Genomic DNA, 16,866 nt, shown 5'->3' on the forward strand with positions numbered 1-16,866 from the left:
ATTTACTCAGGTGGGAAAGAGTGTGGGCAGGGCAGGTTGGGATAGGAGATATGAGAAGTTAGAGTTCTGTTTTGGACATGTCAGGTATCCAAGTGGAGATAAGAGATAAATAGTCAGATATGTGAGTATGGGTATCAAGGGAGAGAAGAAACCAGGATTCTCAAGTGTTCCATCACAAGCAAGAGTTTCTTAAAACTAAGTCCAATAAGTTCATACGCTCTAAAGCATTAGGGTGTTAAACCATATTAGGGGATATCCAAGAACTCTAGAAAAGTAAAACGGAAGGACAATTTAAGATCTGACAGGTAAACAGGATAGCTTATAATTATACTATTTGGGTAATTATCCTAAAATGAAACAGTAGGTCTTAAAAGGATTAATGTCCCAAATAAAATAATAAGAGAAAAATATAAACATGGTTTGTTAGGAAGGGAAGGAATAATAGTTAACTGTTTGCAAAAAGTGTCTTACTCACCAGTGAAAAGCCAAAAATGACAAGACAGCAGCAGCATCCCAATGTCCCTCTGGTTCTGAAGGGAACAAGTGATTGTGTTTTGCTGCCTATTTAGAGTGATAAATACCTCTAACTGTAGTCTGAACATTCCAGAGGTGAAAGTTCATTGCTTTGGGCAGGGCAGACCACAATAATTAGCAAAGTAATTAACTACCTGTTCACTAATAGAGTTTGCTAACTCTTTTTGCCATAATTTACAAGAGAAGGGGAATCAGTGTACTTATGAATTCTTCTTGGTTAGGGCAGTTAAGATGCAATGTCCAAATTTTTACTTCCTGGTTATAGTATGTTCAATAAGATCCCAGTGTGTAAATAAGAATAGAATTTTATTTCTGATATGTTTACCTGTTCTGTTCGGTGTTTCTGGCTGGGAGTCTTCTATGCTATTCTAATTATCATGGTGTTATAACTGTTACACTGAATTCCAAAGCCAGAAAACTATCAATGGCAGAGGAAAGTATTTCTTGGGGGGGGGGGGGGGGTTGTTTGAAGAATTGTCAGGAGAAGGAAGAGAGGTGGGATATTTCTTATAGAAATGAGCATATGAATATGTGCTCTTTATAGTATTTGGTGACACACTATGCCCGCATTAACAGTTAGCTCCACAAAGAAAACAAATCACATTACAACTCTCCAAAACACTCGATTCCAAGCCTGCCCTGAGCGCCCTGATTACAGACAAAGGTTTAGGGAAAACTCCAGGCCTCCTGAGTACAAACACCATGCTGACAGACCACTGCCTCACCTTGGCTCAGAGGACTGCAGCCTCTAAAACATCCCACATTCTCAAGCATTCACTCCACTCTCATGGACGGTGAAGCAATCCATTCATCGGCAGCCACGGAACCAGGAAAACCTTGAATCACAACCCCCCGGCGCGCGCGCGCACACACACACACACACACACACATCCTCACCAGTACTTCTAAACTTATATTCGTTATTCCAGCTTCTTTTTCACTAAAACAACCCTTCATTCATAAAAGAGCAGTTCCCAACTTGGATTCCCTAGGCATCTAGTCAATAATGAATAGGAAACATTTATTGAGTATATCCTGTGTGCCAGGTACTGTGCAAACCATGCTATAGGTAATGCCATTTCAGTCAGGCACAGCCTCTGTTTGGGCACTATTATTATGTCCACATTATTGATAGGAAAGAGTTTAGAAAGGCTAGGTAACTTGCCCAAGTCTAAATAGCTGGTATTAGTAGATCTGTCATACCCTGGATGCGACTCCCCCACCACTCTTCCCCACTGTGTGGCAGAGGAGTTCGTAAGCGAAGTCAAAGACTATCTGACCATCTAAACAGCTTTGTGCCCATCACGTTTACCCCACAAATAAATGCCTCTAGTGCATCATGAAAATGCCAATTTACCTGTGTTGTCCTTAAATAACAGCACGACTGTGTAGAAACACTGGTTATCGCATGTGGACAAAAAAGTTTAGGTTGGGTGTTAGTAAAAAAATCAGAGGGTAAACTAACCAGCTCCTTTTTATCCAATTCACCTTGTTTGAAAGATCTATTTCATCAGGCTATAGAAGTCTGAATTAGAGCATATTTTTTCAAACAAAAGAAAAGTTTTTCTAGACTATTCTAATGTCTGACAATTTGGAAACACCAAATGCGAACACTCTTCTTCAGAAAACAAGGAAGATTGGGAAACTGATAGAGAAAAAGGAAAGTTAAGGAAGATCAACAAGGAAAGGTAAGCAGGTCAGCAAAGTATTGCAAACATGTCAGCATTTTAAATAAGATTATATTTCTGGAGTGCTCATTTAGAAAAAAGAAAAAAGGAGACCAACAGCTGTGGAGGAAGGCCAGAGCAGGGTGTGTATGATTGGGTAGCCACGGGGTAATCAGTTCACAGGTCCTTGTCATTGACAGAAAGGTGTTTAAAATGGACAGAAACTTCCCTTTTCAGCCCATACATGTGGTGTGACAAGAGAATAAGGAACCAGAAATCTACAGACCCAGGACTGGTCATTCTGGTCATGCCAATAATTCCTGATACCTGGACCAATGGACCTGGCCTCTTTGGACCTAGTTTTCTCACCTAAATAATAACCATCTAATATTTACATTTGTGTTATTGCTGTGAGGATGTTGTATGATTATAGGTATAAAACTATTCAGGCTCACTGCAAAAGAAATACATCATATTGTTATTACCAGCATATTGCAGAATGAGTTGCAAGTTAATCTAATGGATTCACTGAGCTGAAAAAGGAAAGAGCAATGAGACATGAGGATGGGCACGCCCCCAGTGTTGATTCATTTATATTATTAATGTTGTTAATGGAGCCATCTGCAATACAACTATTAAGTTTGGGAGTGTATGGTATTAGCAGGCCTGTTTACAATTAAAAGGTAGTATAAACCACCCAATTAAGTGATCCAGACTACAACCAGATAGAGCAAATTCTTGAATATCCACACCCAGGGAACGGAAGCCCTGGAGCAGAGACTGGAATTCAGCAGATGCTCAAAAATCCATGTCTTCATGGCTCTGGCAAGTTTTTTATGATATGCCTCTAGGCATACTTAGATTTGACTTCTAAAATTAATATTCAGCCCCATGAGGGCAGAAGGGGTGGTCCTGGAGCTTGTGATTATCTTGTGCCCACTACTCTGTCAGGATTGAAAATGTGCCAGGATGACCCCTTCAAGTGGACCCTATCATGCAGATAAGAAAGAGGTGGATGTCCCCAGCATCTGACCATAGATACAAGCTGAAGAGCAGTCCAGCCACTGGTCAAAGGGCCCCATTTACAATTCTGTTCATTGGTCTGCTTGAAGTTAATTCTCTGTAATTAGTGTCTATCAACAGAGGCGATTATTTTAATTTCTCTCCATCCTTTTCATTTCTAAACAGAAAGCTTGGAGAGTGTTTAGCGTTAAGGTAGAACTTGTTAACAGATAAATGTATTTCACAATAAAATGGAAAGTAGCACCCTAATCCATTAATTTGTAATTTTCCAGGTGCAGAAAGTAGCCTCTGTCTACTCCTCGGCCAGAGAAGACACCTATTTAACAGAACCTTCTTTGGAGCATCAAGCCAATCCACAGGTTTGGCTCCATCCCAGACAAGTGCCCGGTGACGGGAAATGCACCTCTCACGTTCCTCCATAAAAAGCAAACACTTTGTCTTAATTTGTTATGAATGAACGTGATTGATTTAACAGCTCATTATTCCAAGTAAAACACGATAACTGGATCTATTCTTTTATAGTAGAGTTCCTCGCATTAGCCTTGATTAAAATTGTCCTTAATTTATATAAATTCTAAATACAAAGACCCCTTTGTAAAAACTGCAAAAATCACGTGCTCAGTGGATGTGAATGAGTGAATTATGTGAATCAATGAGTCTTTCATAAGGTTAAAGGATACCCACGTCACTTGTGAATTAAGTACTATGTGTGAATAAAGCCTTATGATTATGTACATTTTTGAGAGGAGTCAAATATTTTCGTTCAGCAAACATATACTAGGAGCAACTAATTCCTCAGGACTTAAAGATGAGATGACAGGATCTTCTGAAGCAGGAATTTAACCGCATTTTAAACCTAAAACAAAAGCCTAAGAACATATTACTGACAGGTGAAGCTGTTATCACTGATCACAAGGGATTTCCATAACTAGTCCCAGAATTTGGTCAGAAATGAATGGGATCATCCAGACAAAACTGCCTCCTACCAGGGACTGGCCTTTGGGTAAACAGGCCTGGAAAAATGCTAAAAGGAGAACAATGTGTGTATGCCGAGGGGAGCAGCAGCTTTTCCAGAGCGCTTCCATCTCTCTTCACTCCACAAGTAAAAGGCACTGAGCTGACATTATGCTTGTTGCATGAGGATAAAGGGAGTCACGTGAGAAATAAGTGTTCCACGAAGATTAATCTGTCAGCGGTGGGACTGATGAACTGACAGCGAGGGAGAAACAACGGGAGATGACAAGAACACAATGCAGAGAGAGAAGGAGGGATGGATTCAAGGAAGAAACTTCAAGGCTTAATACGTGACTATTAATAGACAGAAGATGAAGGCGAGAAAAGAGTCAAAGATGACTCGGAAGGTTCACTCTCAGAGGGCTAGGAAAGCAGCAGTACCACTGAGAAAAAGGAGCAAGGCAGGGAGGATGGCTCTCATCCTGTCTGACTCCTTCAGAAGAGTGATGCCCACAATCCTGGGCAATGCCCACAGGCAAGTAAGTGCTCCTGGGTTGTTTTTTGACTGGCTGTCGAGAGAAGGACAGTGGCCTCATAGGTTAAGAAACACAAAAACTGAGAATAAGTAAAGACAGAATGACAGGAGTTATTATATAGGCAGCCGGAATAAGTCAACCCAGGAGCAGAGAGCAAAGAATGTTGTGTAGGGATACATGCTGAAGCAAGACTTTCGACAGCACAGCTTACCCTTGGCCTGTTGGGAAGCATGGAGGCAGGCAAATCAATCAAGGCTGAGATGATCACAAATTGTCCAGACTCTAGAGAGAGAAGGATCAAAGACCAGGGTCCACACTCAAACACTTCCAGACACCAGGCAAGTAACCAAAATGAAGAAGGGTGTGAGGTAACAAGGAGTGGAGGGGACTGAAGAAAAGGCTCATGCCCACCCCCATCTCAAAGGAGGAACAGTAGATGGGTTACTTCCACCCAAGATCATAGGTCCAGTCTTCTGACTTTTCAAGAGAAATCATCCCACTCACATCCTCTACCATAGATATGCTTTCATCTTCTTCTTGGAGCACTTGTCAATACCTGAACTCTTTGTGTTGTTGTTGCTCTTGTTGTGTTTATGGTCTGTGTCCTCCCACTAGAAGATCAATTCCCTGAGGAGCCATAGAATTGGCCATAAATCAATGCTCAATCAACGATGTGCTTACCTCCTGCCTTCTCAGGACTTAACCATTTGATAGGGAATAAATGCGAACCCCTCCTCTGTTACAGCCTTCACAACATTTCACATCCATTACCTGCCACTCCCTACTCTGCAGCACAAGCTCTGCCAAGACAGGACCTGTGTTCAAATCCTGACTAATACTTCCTAGCTGCCTGTCCTTTTGAAGACACTAACTATGAATCTCAACAGCTACATCTATAAACAAGTACGTTATTGGGTTTCCAGAGGAATTGGTTTTCTCTAATTGACTACAAATGTAATATTAATGCCTAATTCTTTTACATTTCCCACTCTTGGGTTTCTCCTTCTCATGTTCACCACATCAAATTCCGTACCACCTCCCAATCGGCCAGAGCCTCTGCCTCTGACTCTGTGGGCCCCTCTCCCCAAAACTTACCTCCTAATGGCTAGGTAGAGCCAGCTCAATTGTTTCTTCCTCTGTGAGTCTTTCTTTGACTTTCCTAGGTGCCCTCAACCTTTGATTCTTGCAACTAGCAACTGCACTGACATGAACGATGCAGCACCAGCTGCCTTTTGCTGATGCCCATTCAAGTTATGAGCAAAAGTAGGAACTAAGTGTTCCTTTTCATCACTCTTACCAGAGTCCAGCATGGTGCCTAATTCAAAACAAGTGTTCAGTAAATGTTTGCTGGCCCAAACAAAACTTAACAGTTGACAGACACAAATCCAATTTACTAGGTACTATGTGAGTGGACACCTCTTGCTCCAACACTGGGAAGTAACCCATGGCAATGACAACTACCACCACATGGTCAGCTCTTGATTAACCACATTAATTGTGGTGGTGTCAGTGATAAAGATAATCTAAGAACTGTTAAGGTGTGATTTATGCAGTGCTAAAACACACACACACACACACACACACACACTTATCTCTCCTACTGATCTTTCAAATGCTTAACAGCAACTTGAGGCTCTTTTGAAGGTCAATTTGATTAGAACATAAAACTGCACAGAAAGCACTGCACTCTTTCAAACATATGAGTGTTTAATCATCAATTCATTCAGCAGATGTTTACTGAGAGCCTATTATATGCCAGACATTCCAAGCAAAACCACTATAATCCTGAATTCGATAGATGGCAATTTTCTAGATGCTCAGGAAGACCCAGAAAGTTGGGGAGGCTCTTAAAGCCAAAACAAGAGTTTATATTGTCCTGTAGCCTAATAGCTGCCATTCTACCAGTTCTGAGAAAGGACCCTGTGTGTCTTTCTACTGTCCCACACCCAGAATAAAGGAGCAGCTGGCTTCTGCATGGCCCAGAATGTGGCCCTGGCTTTGTCCTGAAGCAGAGTAGCAAGCAATGATGATCATCATGATCTAAATTAATTCAAGCATCTCTCTTCTCTCTCTTCAGCTTGGGGTGTTAGGGAGTAGGGATGCTGAGAAAACAACTTTTGTTTTCCTGAGCTGCTGCATAAGTATTTTACAGTATGACAACTCTGCTCACACCCGAGGTCTGAACGTTTCACATGTATCAAACACAAGGCCCGCGGGCCAAATCCGTCCTGCCAGGCCTTGCAATGTGGCCCGCACCGCGCTGTCATCACTGCACTCCGCTGCGTTTCCATCACAATGACAGTTTATGACTGTTCAGTAAACCATTCGGCCCGCGATTTAGGCTGGATTTTAGATTTTGGCCCCTTCTCTGATTGAGTTCGACATCCCTAGTTTAGATGAAGACTTTAGGATTCCCGCCATAAGGTCCCACTTTGCTTTTACACATTTTAAAATAGTTACTTAGAATTAAGCCTGAGAAAAGTTAGTAACCTCAGCCCAACCACCTATGAGTAATAGGGCTAGCCTATGTCTCCAGATGGCTGTCTCCAGTTGGCTTGGGACCTGGGATGGAGGACTGGCCTTCCCTCAGCTCCCTGCCTCCCCACCCCATTCCTGCATTGGGAATCTGTAATACATCTTTGACTACTTCCTTTGTATGAGTGTACTAAAACTGAGCCTTTAATCAAAAAGACCCCCATGGGTTTCACTTCCCCAAAGTGGGAGCTCAGAGGCTGAGGAACTACCTGCCTACCAAGTGTGGGTTGCTGTGCCCTCTCTTTCAGTTGGACATGGTCTGCCTATTCTTAATTCAAAGTACCCGCTCTTTCTCCCCAGCGCAGCAGATAAGTAACAAAAGACTGAGCCTAAGCAGGCTAACTAGAGTCAGAAGAGATGACATTCATCGTCCCCAGTCCCTGTGCTATATATGCACAGTGTACCTCATCCATCCCTTTGTATGTGGCAGAGAAAAGAATCCCAAGACAGTAGGATATAGGTCCAATAATTTTTGACTAAAAGAAAGTTTCAGGAAAAGGTGTGAACAGGAGGAGAATACACCACCCGTCTCCCTCTATGTAGCAGGAAGAGGAGGGTGACTAAAATTTCTAGAAACTTTTATCAATGGAGAAGGCAGAGACTGAAGTCTGCATAACAACCTTAACCTTGTTTATAGTGCTTTCCCTGTACCCTCCCACAGCCAGTTCCCCATCTTCAAGATCTTGTCTTTAGCAGGAGATGTTATGTCAGGTGATGGCATGGGCCATTTTGAAGAGTTACTCAGTTTTCCTGGGCCTCTCCTACATAACATGTTTTAAATTTCTGTTTGCTGTTCTCCTGTTAATCTGACTTTTAACACAGTGTGTGTCTCGGCCACGTACCTAATAGGGTAGAGAAAATAATTATTTTTCCTCCCCCACAGACTAATTAACTTTTTAGGAACAGACCTCAAAAAAAATTATCTCCAATTAAATGAATGAAGGACAGAATGTAAATAGTTTTTCTCTCTTTTTAAATGTATGTTCCATTTTATTCATATATTGCATTAATGGCTAATAAAATGCTTACGTTTAGTAACCATAAAAGTTCTGTTTATGCTCATAAAAGTATCTACAAATGAAGAACATATGTCTTGGTAAAAAAATCAAAACTAAATTTTTCCATTTCAGACCCTAATAGTTCTACATGGTAAACTGACACCTTAGCTAGTAAGAAAATTTTACAATAAATCATCAAAAAAGAAAAGAAACTATGAAGAAACTTGAATTTGAATAAGCACCAAAAACAAATAACCACTTAGAACTGAGGTGACCACATTCCCCCTCTGCTCTGGACCATCTTGGTTTATGCCTGTTGTCCTGGAATAATTATTAAGTGTGTCCTTTTTCACTCTCAAAAAAGGAGAAGTTGGACAAATAAGCCATCTATCAGCCTATCTGGAGATAAAAAGGTTCTGATAGAGCCCAGCCAGTATTACTCAGTAGTTGAGCATCGACCCATGAATCAGGGGTCAAGGTTCAATTCCCAAACAAAGTACATGCCCAGGTTGTAGGCTCAATCTCCAGTAGGGGGTGTGCAGGAGGCAGCCAAACAATGTTTCTCTCTCATCATTGATGTTTCTTTCTCTCTCTCTCTCTCTCTCTCTGAAATCAATGAAAACACATTCTTTAAAAAAAAAAAAAAAAGATTCTGATATTTAGACAGGCATGAGCAGAGCAGGAAGAGGCCAGATACAAAATGGCACCAGGGCAGAAAGTCCTGGGTACCTAGCAGCAGGCAACATTAGAGAAAACAACTATTATTGGCTAGGGCCTGACTTTTTCTCACTTAGAGTGATGCTAGTCATCCAGGTTAGACTCCCTTAAAGGAAGGAAAAAGGGGCCAGAGAACAGCCTCAAACAACTTCCACCCAAGTCCTTGCATGACCATTCTGTTAAGCATTAAGCATTAGGACAATGAGATTCTAATCAGCATCAGATAATCTTAGGAACAAAACCTTGGGTCTATGGACCACAGAAACAGAGTTTTGGTCAAACTAGAGAAAATATCTAGGCCTCAATTGTGTTTTAGCTCCAAGGCCAGAAGAACAGTAAAACCAAACCAAGCAACAACATGACTGGCTGGCATCAGGACCAGATGCAATGACTAAAAACCCTCTACCCTAGTGTCCACCAATCAGTAGAAACCACAACCTTGAAAGGACACACAATTGGAAAGCTAATAAACATTCTATTGAGATCCTCCAGAGAACTCATCTGAAGTTTTCGCCTTTGAAAAATAAATAAAAATCCTTAAGATGAAGGGCACAGGGTGTGCTTGTGCAGACTGAGTCTCAGTCTCTCCTCTGCCTCTGTCTCTATCTCTTGCTCTCACTCTCGCTCTCTCTTGACTGCACTTTCTTTCTCAGGCAGGTACCTTTGCTTTCTTTCTACCAAGTTCCAAGGGCCCTTCTTTTGCCTCTGTAACTTGTTTCCTAAGTCCATTAGGCCCAACTGGCTCACTACTTCAACCTCTGTAACTTTCTAAATAAACTTTCTCTTGCATCAGAGTTCTTTGCTCTGAATTCTTTCTTCACCTAACTCAAGAACCGAGGTTTAACTCTAATATTTTCCATTAACAATTCCACAAGGAAAACCTTAAGGTTTTCAAAAACACTGGCATTACAGAGATGTTTTGTACCATCTGCTCTTGAACTCACCAATTTTGAAAGAGTTAAACATTTTAACTTTCACAGCTGCAAAGTAATAAGGCTTGATCAACACTGAATGTTTATGAAATAAACTCAGAGCTCTACCTTGCAACCTATATCTAGGACTTTACCTCTCCATGTCTACCCCCAAACTATGAGAATCCAGGAGAATAGCACAATGATTCAGCATTTCTCAGACATTCATTAAAATATGCTTGAGTGCAATGAAATCAGGGAAGAAAAAAAAAAGGTGCATGCTACAGAGATATTAAAATCAAAACTTATAAAATAAAAAAATGGTGAAATTCTGTACTTCTTCTCTTACTGAAGTATTTGTAAAGCAGCGAAACTAACAAGTTCTATCATCACAATTATTAGGCAAGTCATCAAGATACAAGCAGAAAGCATTGGAAACTCTTTTGGTCGACTAATTTAAGAGACGCTTAAAAACAGAAGTAAGAGTGAAATCACAGAACACAACGGGAAATTTCAGTAACTGTGCCATTTAAAAGAACAGTTTATAACTGTATAGGAGCACTTCTGAGAATACTGCTTATCTCATTTTTGTGTCTCCTGGAAACCATATATGTCTTATTCCTCCTGGTTCCCTTTACCTCTTATCTCTGAATCGATAGCATAGTACTTTGCACATAGAAACATGCAACCAATGTTTATTTATTAAAATAATAAAAAAAAAGAAGAAAAGTTCAAATACAATTTCTCTGTAAACATATTTTTAAGATAAAAGGAGCCTGGGAAATGAAAGTGGAGAGGTAGGATCTCCAACAAGTATGAGGTTCATAGTGAAAATCTATTCTTCAACTTGAGTGGTGGGTGGAGTTTTAACAAACCCATTATCATAGAAACTCAGACATATTGTAGTCAAACCATATACTACCACACAAGGTTAAACTATGAGACAGGTATCACTCATGGCCTCCAACACCTGAGTTACAAAGAAGTTCCCCTGAAATTTCTTCCAAATCTCAGCTCAGGAGGGCTTGGGCATTCTTTAAATTAGCCTTTGAGGCCATTTTTATTACTTCCTCCAATATCTTATGCAAAGACACAGGAGTTTGAAAGCTGGCCACTTAACCATAGAAGGTCTCTTTAATTAGGACAGCCATAAAAAGGGCCTCAAAGCACTCCTGGAGACAGCACTGGACTCTTCTACTGTAAAGAAACCACCCCTAGAAACAAGACGAATGGGGAGATATGATCCAGGAATCAACCCTTTCTGTAACATAGGAGCTGATGGGAAGAGGACTGTAAGATCAGAGACCCATTCCTCTCAGCTGCGGTGGGCAGCAGCGACTCCATAATCCTGTGAAACCAAGTTAACTTCTCCAATAATAATCAGTATGAAGGAAGCATTTTCTCAGGAACCTGGCTTGTAAAACTTAACTATTCAGGCCTTCGGAATTTTTATATGAACCGTTTTACAATCTTGGGACAGTTCCCCTCAAAGACTAACATTTCTAATTCCCCATTTGATAAATAGTTACCATTTACCTCTATTGTAGAAAACTAATAAAAACAATCATGTAAACCGCAGATACTTTTCTAAAGTTCCGGGTGTTTAGACGGTTACTGTTCTCAACTAAACGGAAATAATCCAAAGGAAAATATTTGACACACACAGACTCAATTTTCTGCTCCTGATAAAGAGCAGAGGCACGGATAACCCAATGCGTTCATCCGCTGGGGTCCAAAACACTATGAACTCAAATAAAGAATAGTCAGTGAGGGAGAAAGTCCCTTAAAGTCTTTGGTGGATGTCAAGCACCTCCACCTGCCCCACCTGCAGGGCCACTCTCTGAACCAACCTGAGAGAAAGAAAAGCGACCACTTACAGCGAATGCAGGTAAAGTCTGAAGGATTATGTTGACCGAAAGCCGGTCGCTACAGTGTATGAATGGTTTTATAGTCACCATAGTCTTTTTCAATGTCAATTTCTTTACCTACTGAAAATATAAGACAAAGTATTTTTTTCCTATTGATTCATTAGAGAGAGAGAGAGAGAGAGAGAGAGAGAGAGAGAGAGAGAAGTTGCTTAAACTTAAATACTCAACTTCTATGTTCATCTGCAGCCAAACAGCCTCGCCTTACAATCGCCTGTGTCCAGACTGTACGGCGATTGTCACCATGGGAGGGAGCATGCTGCACCCTCACAGGAAGCCTCGCAGATGTAAGTCAGGGTCATAAACATCGTCACTTTACTATCTGTTCAGTGTCCAATGCACCCAAAAGATACGGGGACCACATGCCAGCGGCTGCACTTAGGAGACCACTGAGAAAACTCCGATTCCAGTTCAGAGTCAGAGAAGAAGAGAAAGATCAAACTCTCTTCCAGGACAGCCCAGGTGCAGTCCCTCCAGGCTCTGCCCTACCGTGATATTCACTGACTGCCCAATAAAAACGCTTCGGTCAGATATGTGAAATCAGATTCTGGCAGAACCTCAAACCAAAAGTGACTCCTTGTGGCAGCCGCTTCCGCACACCCAGTGCCCTGCCTACCTTGTTATGTTTTTGCTGGTGCCTCGCCTTTGTGTCGAGAACGTGGTAAGGGCTTTCGGAGTCTTGGTTGATGTAATAGACCAGCCTGGAGGGCCAGGTGATCTCTTTCTGCGTGGCACCGCCGTGGCTGGTGTTCCCGCTGCTGTTCTGTGGCCATGTGCCGCCTTCCTCTGCTGCGGCTCCCAACTTTCTTCCTGCAGTTTCATTCCAAAGCGGAGCTGCTTGGGGAGAAAGGGGCAGGAGGCACAAACACACACAAACACACACATATATATCCTATAAACGCCTAAGTACCACAGTGCCCTTTTCCATTAACGGCAAACACAAGGTTTCCTATCCATAAACAGGTGAGAAGTGGACACATAATAGGAAAGCAAGTTTATGGCAACAAGGAAGTGGCCTGGATAAAGCTTAATAGCCAGGAAGGCTTATACCATAATGTACTGTTTGTTTTTATTTATGTTTTGTATGTATATTTCTAACCAGGCTCAAATCTAGACTTCTAAGTATGGGGAGAGAGGGTGGGGGGGAGGGGGACTGTGACCCTTCCCCAAGTCCACAGAAGCTCAAAGGGACTCTGACCAGGAGTTTCCCATCTAAGAGCTAAGAATGCTCCTAAGTTAACTCCAGAGCGGAATTATCTCCATTGGAACCGATGGTTTAACAAAAAGGACAATTCCCTTTTCTTCTAACTTGCAGATGAGCAAAACTCCTTTGCCATAGAGGAATGCAGACGCTGGCTGCTCTCCAATTCCTTTTTATGATCCTGCCAAGGACATCTTTCTGCTTTTCACTGATTTTCGGTTGTATTGAACATTATTATCTGAATTGTTCACGATAATGACAAGCACATTTTGAGAAATTACAAACCAAAGGCTTATATCTCCAAAGTTTCTCTTCCCCACTTTTAGTCCAACAGCAGGGGATGAACCCAGAAGGGGATTTGAGGAAAACACATTCCCACTATGATCAGGACACCCTTCCGCATCCCCAGGCAGGCTCCTCCACCCTCATTGCATTCCCCACCCGCCGGGCTCCCCTCGGCCAAGTTGCACAGAGGGGCCCAGCGCCCACTAGGTCCCTTCCAGTGGGACCGGCAGCCACCAGAATGGGTGGTTTTTTTTAGTGAATGCAACGCCAATGAACTTCCAAAAGTGAAGTGGGCTAAGTGGGGTCTGAGAATGAGGAGAGGAGGCAGGCGGGCAGGGAGGTGCGGAAAGGCCGAGCTCGGGACGTGTCAGGAGCGCACGGACCCGCGCGTCCTTTCTCTTCCTTTGCAGGGCCCCGCAGGCAAGGCAATGCAAAGGGCACCGGGGCCATACCCACCGCTGGGTGCAGCAGCCCCCCAGGCGCGGGGCCAGGACGCGGCGGCGAGAGGAGGCAGCAGGAGCAGGACGAGCAGGCGGCCGGGAGGCGCGCGGGCCGGGGCGCGGGCGGGCGCCGGGCCGCGGGGGTCGCTGGAGGCTCCCGGGAAGCTGCAGCCCGCGGGGGGCGGCCGCCGGGCGCTGCTGCCGCCGGGCGGGCTCATGGCTCATAGCTCCGGGCGCCGCTCGCTGGGACGGGGAGAGCGCCGGGCTGAGCTGCGGGGAGGCTGCGGGCGGAGCCGGTCACGCCGGCTCAGCGCGCATCGTGCGGCCGCGGGCAGGGGTCAGGGCTCAGGGCTCGGGGACTTGGGACGAGGCGGTGCCCCCTGCCCTGCTGCTCGCGCCTCGGGCCCTCCCCGAGCAGCGCCGGAGAGTCGGGGGGGGGGGGGGGGGTCCCAGTGGCTCCGCCAACTTGGAACCTCCCCAGAGGCTCCTCCCTCCCTGCAGCGGGCGCGGTCGCGACTGCGGGGGCTGCTGCCGGGGCTGAGGATGCGGAGCCGGCACGGGAGCGCGCGGCGGGCACGCGGGCGGGCCGGCTCCCTGTCCCCGGGCGCGCGCGGCGGGCGGGCGCGCGCGGCTCCGGTCCTGATGCTGGTGCTGATGCTGTTGCCGGGCACGGGACGCACCGCGCATGCGCCGTCGCGAGGGCAGAGGCAGGGGGAGGGAAAAGCAGCAGCGTGATGCAGCAACCCCGGCGGCCTCCGGGCGGCGGCGGCACCTCGAGAGGCGGGGGGAGGGGAGCTGTCAGTCGGGGATCAGCCGGGAGGAAAGAAAGAATGAGGCTTCCAGGCCAGAGACAGAGAGGATGAGCTGCAGAGAAATCGACCTGCCTCGTCCTCCTCCACTGCCCCACACCGCGCTCTAGTCCAGCTCCCTCCTCCTGCAGGAATACACTGAGACCAAGCATATCTTCCTTAACCCTTCCTTCATTTCCTAACTGCAAATAACTAGGAGGGGTGGCAGCGGGGATGCAAAAAAAGCGCGGCTGCTCATTCAGGAAGCATGTTCACGTGTGGCGGGCTGAGCGTCCCCCCTCCCCCCCAGTCAGACCCCCTCGCAGGGATCCCTGGCACAGGGAGGGGGTGGGGGAGCGCTCCGCCCAGGCCTCTGTTCCTGGGCCTGGGCCTGGGGGCTCTGCGGGGGAAACAGAAGCTGAAGATGTTTGCTCAAAAGTTCAGAAAGTATACCTGGGCATATCTTAAGGGATTTAGGAATTTCTGGCGGGGAAGAAAAAAAAAAGGAATTGGAGACCCAGTGTGTGGCACCTGGCTTAGGATATGCATCGTGTGTGTGTGTGTGTGTGTGTGTGTGTGTGTGTGTGTGTGTTTTGTGTATTTTTTTCACCATGTGGCATGCATCTCCACATCTGAGATCCAATCCTGGTAAATCCAGAATCCCTGGTTTAGGTGGGTTAGCAGCCTTAGCTAAACCTGATGGTTTTCAATGAGGGGCTGTGGATAATTTCCGCCTCTAGGCTCCATACTGCAAATATGCATTGATTCGCCCTTCCCATGACAGTCTGGGCAATAGCAATGTTGTCTTACTCCATTATTGGTATTTAACATGGAGATGATAGCACCTACTTTGGGGAAATCAAGAATTCCACTGGCATCAAGCACGGTAGCAATGCAGCCAAGGACAGGCCTTGGTGTGGTTAGCCATTTTCTCCACCCCGATTTAACAAAGAGGGAGAGGAAGGGGAAGGGAAGGGAGGGGGAAACAGGGAGAGAGACATGCACACAGAAGGGGATCAGAGATCACAGCTGTGAGGGAGCTAAACACTAATATGAGTTCTTCCTCTCTCTATCAGAGCTAGGATATTAATTTATCGCACATTTATTATTCATAAAAACCTACAACTGATGCTGCCTCCCCCCAGTGAAGGCAGCAACATTTTCCTTTTGGCTCAATCGTGTTTCCCTGGAGCCAAGCGTGGTGTCTGTAGCACAAAGAAGGGTGTCAGAAAACATGCCATGAATGAATGACTCCCACCACCTCCCTGTAGTTCCTACTAGCAGGTCAGCGTTCTTGGCACCGGGTGTTCCCAGTTTACATGACGTAATGAAATAATATCATCGAAGAGGGGCTTGGGAGAAGGGAAGGGTACAAGAACTGAGAAGGGAGAAGGAAATGAAAGGCAAAAAAAGATGCCCAAAGTTACTTGAAAGGCATCTGTTGCAGTTGAGTGGCAGCTTCTCAAAGCCTATTCCCAAAATGAAAGCTGTGAGTCAGCCCGAGCCAACTGACCACCCACCAGTGAAAAGCTAATTTCCATGTGGGTGTGTTGACGAAGGAGGATGTTGTCTGCTGCGCTATCATAAAAAAGACTGCATTTGTTTACAGAATTTTAATGATTATCGGCAGGCCTGAGGGCAGGATGATGTGTCAGTAAATGAGCTAGTGAGTCAGAAAAGGAGCAGTCTCACTCAGGAAACTTTATGGCAAGTTGAGTCCTGAAACCATGTATTGAGCTAACGGGAGGTTAAAAACAGAATGAAATATTCTTTAAGGGACATATGCATCAGATTATTCTCACTACGTCGTTTAGAATGGACTTACCTTGGATAAATACTGCTTCCAAAAATGCCTCAGTTGGCCTAGTGAAGGAAACCACCCAGAAATCCTCTCTCTGGTATAATCTGTCGCAGGGCACAGAACTGGACCCGCTTTGAAACCAGCAAGAAAACTGGGCCTAGACAAGAGCAATTGATGGTGAAGGGTAGAACTATTACCTACATTTGGAAGGCACCTGCCTTTAACAGACCTGAGATTGTGGGCGAGAAGGTAGAGAAAGGGATGCAGAAGAGGGGCCCTCAAGTGTGAAAGCCAGCGAAAAATTAGGGCAGTGTAGCACAGCAGATTCCCAAGAGCAATTAGAAGGCAATCATTACTTGGCCAGAAAGCCAAGGTCAAAGAAGGTGTGCAGCAAAGCGGGGGCTGGCCATGGTGCCGGGGAGCCGTCTGGGAGAGTGAGAGCAGTGGCACCCACAGGGGCCAAGGGTGGCAGCTCTGATGCAAGAGCAGCTACTACAGAGAGTGGCTGGGGGCAGAGAATTCTATTTCAGAGTCAGCTAACCGAGGCTTCT

The 16,866-nt window shown here is 44.9% G+C and overlaps 1 protein-coding gene across 3 annotated transcripts in view; it reads right to left on the minus strand.

Annotated features, from left to right (window-relative positions):
* ADAM23 (ADAM metallopeptidase domain 23) overlaps window positions 1–14,324 on the minus strand; it is a 151,992-nt gene extending 137,668 nt beyond the window's left edge. Inside the window, exons 1-2 of one of the 3 annotated variants that reach the window (XM_045575415.1) lie at window positions 13,743–14,324; window positions 12,417–12,634 (exon numbers count right to left, since the gene is read on the minus strand). In XM_045575415.1, the coding sequence (XP_045431371.1) occupies window positions 12,417–12,634; window positions 13,743–13,944 (420 nt within the window). In that variant the 5' untranslated portion in view covers window positions 13,945–14,324. The remainder of the gene's footprint in view (window positions 1–12,416; window positions 12,635–13,742) is intronic. The other 2 variants (XM_036421844.2, XM_036421843.2) reach the window with 2 other exon arrangements.
* Window positions 14,325–16,866: the final 2,542 nt, after the last annotated feature.

The sequence above is a fragment of the Pipistrellus kuhlii genome, unplaced genomic scaffold (assembly GCF_014108245.1).
Source record: "Pipistrellus kuhlii isolate mPipKuh1 unplaced genomic scaffold, mPipKuh1.p scaffold_m20_p_7, whole genome shotgun sequence".
NCBI lineage: Eukaryota > Metazoa > Chordata > Mammalia > Chiroptera > Vespertilionidae > Pipistrellus > Pipistrellus kuhlii.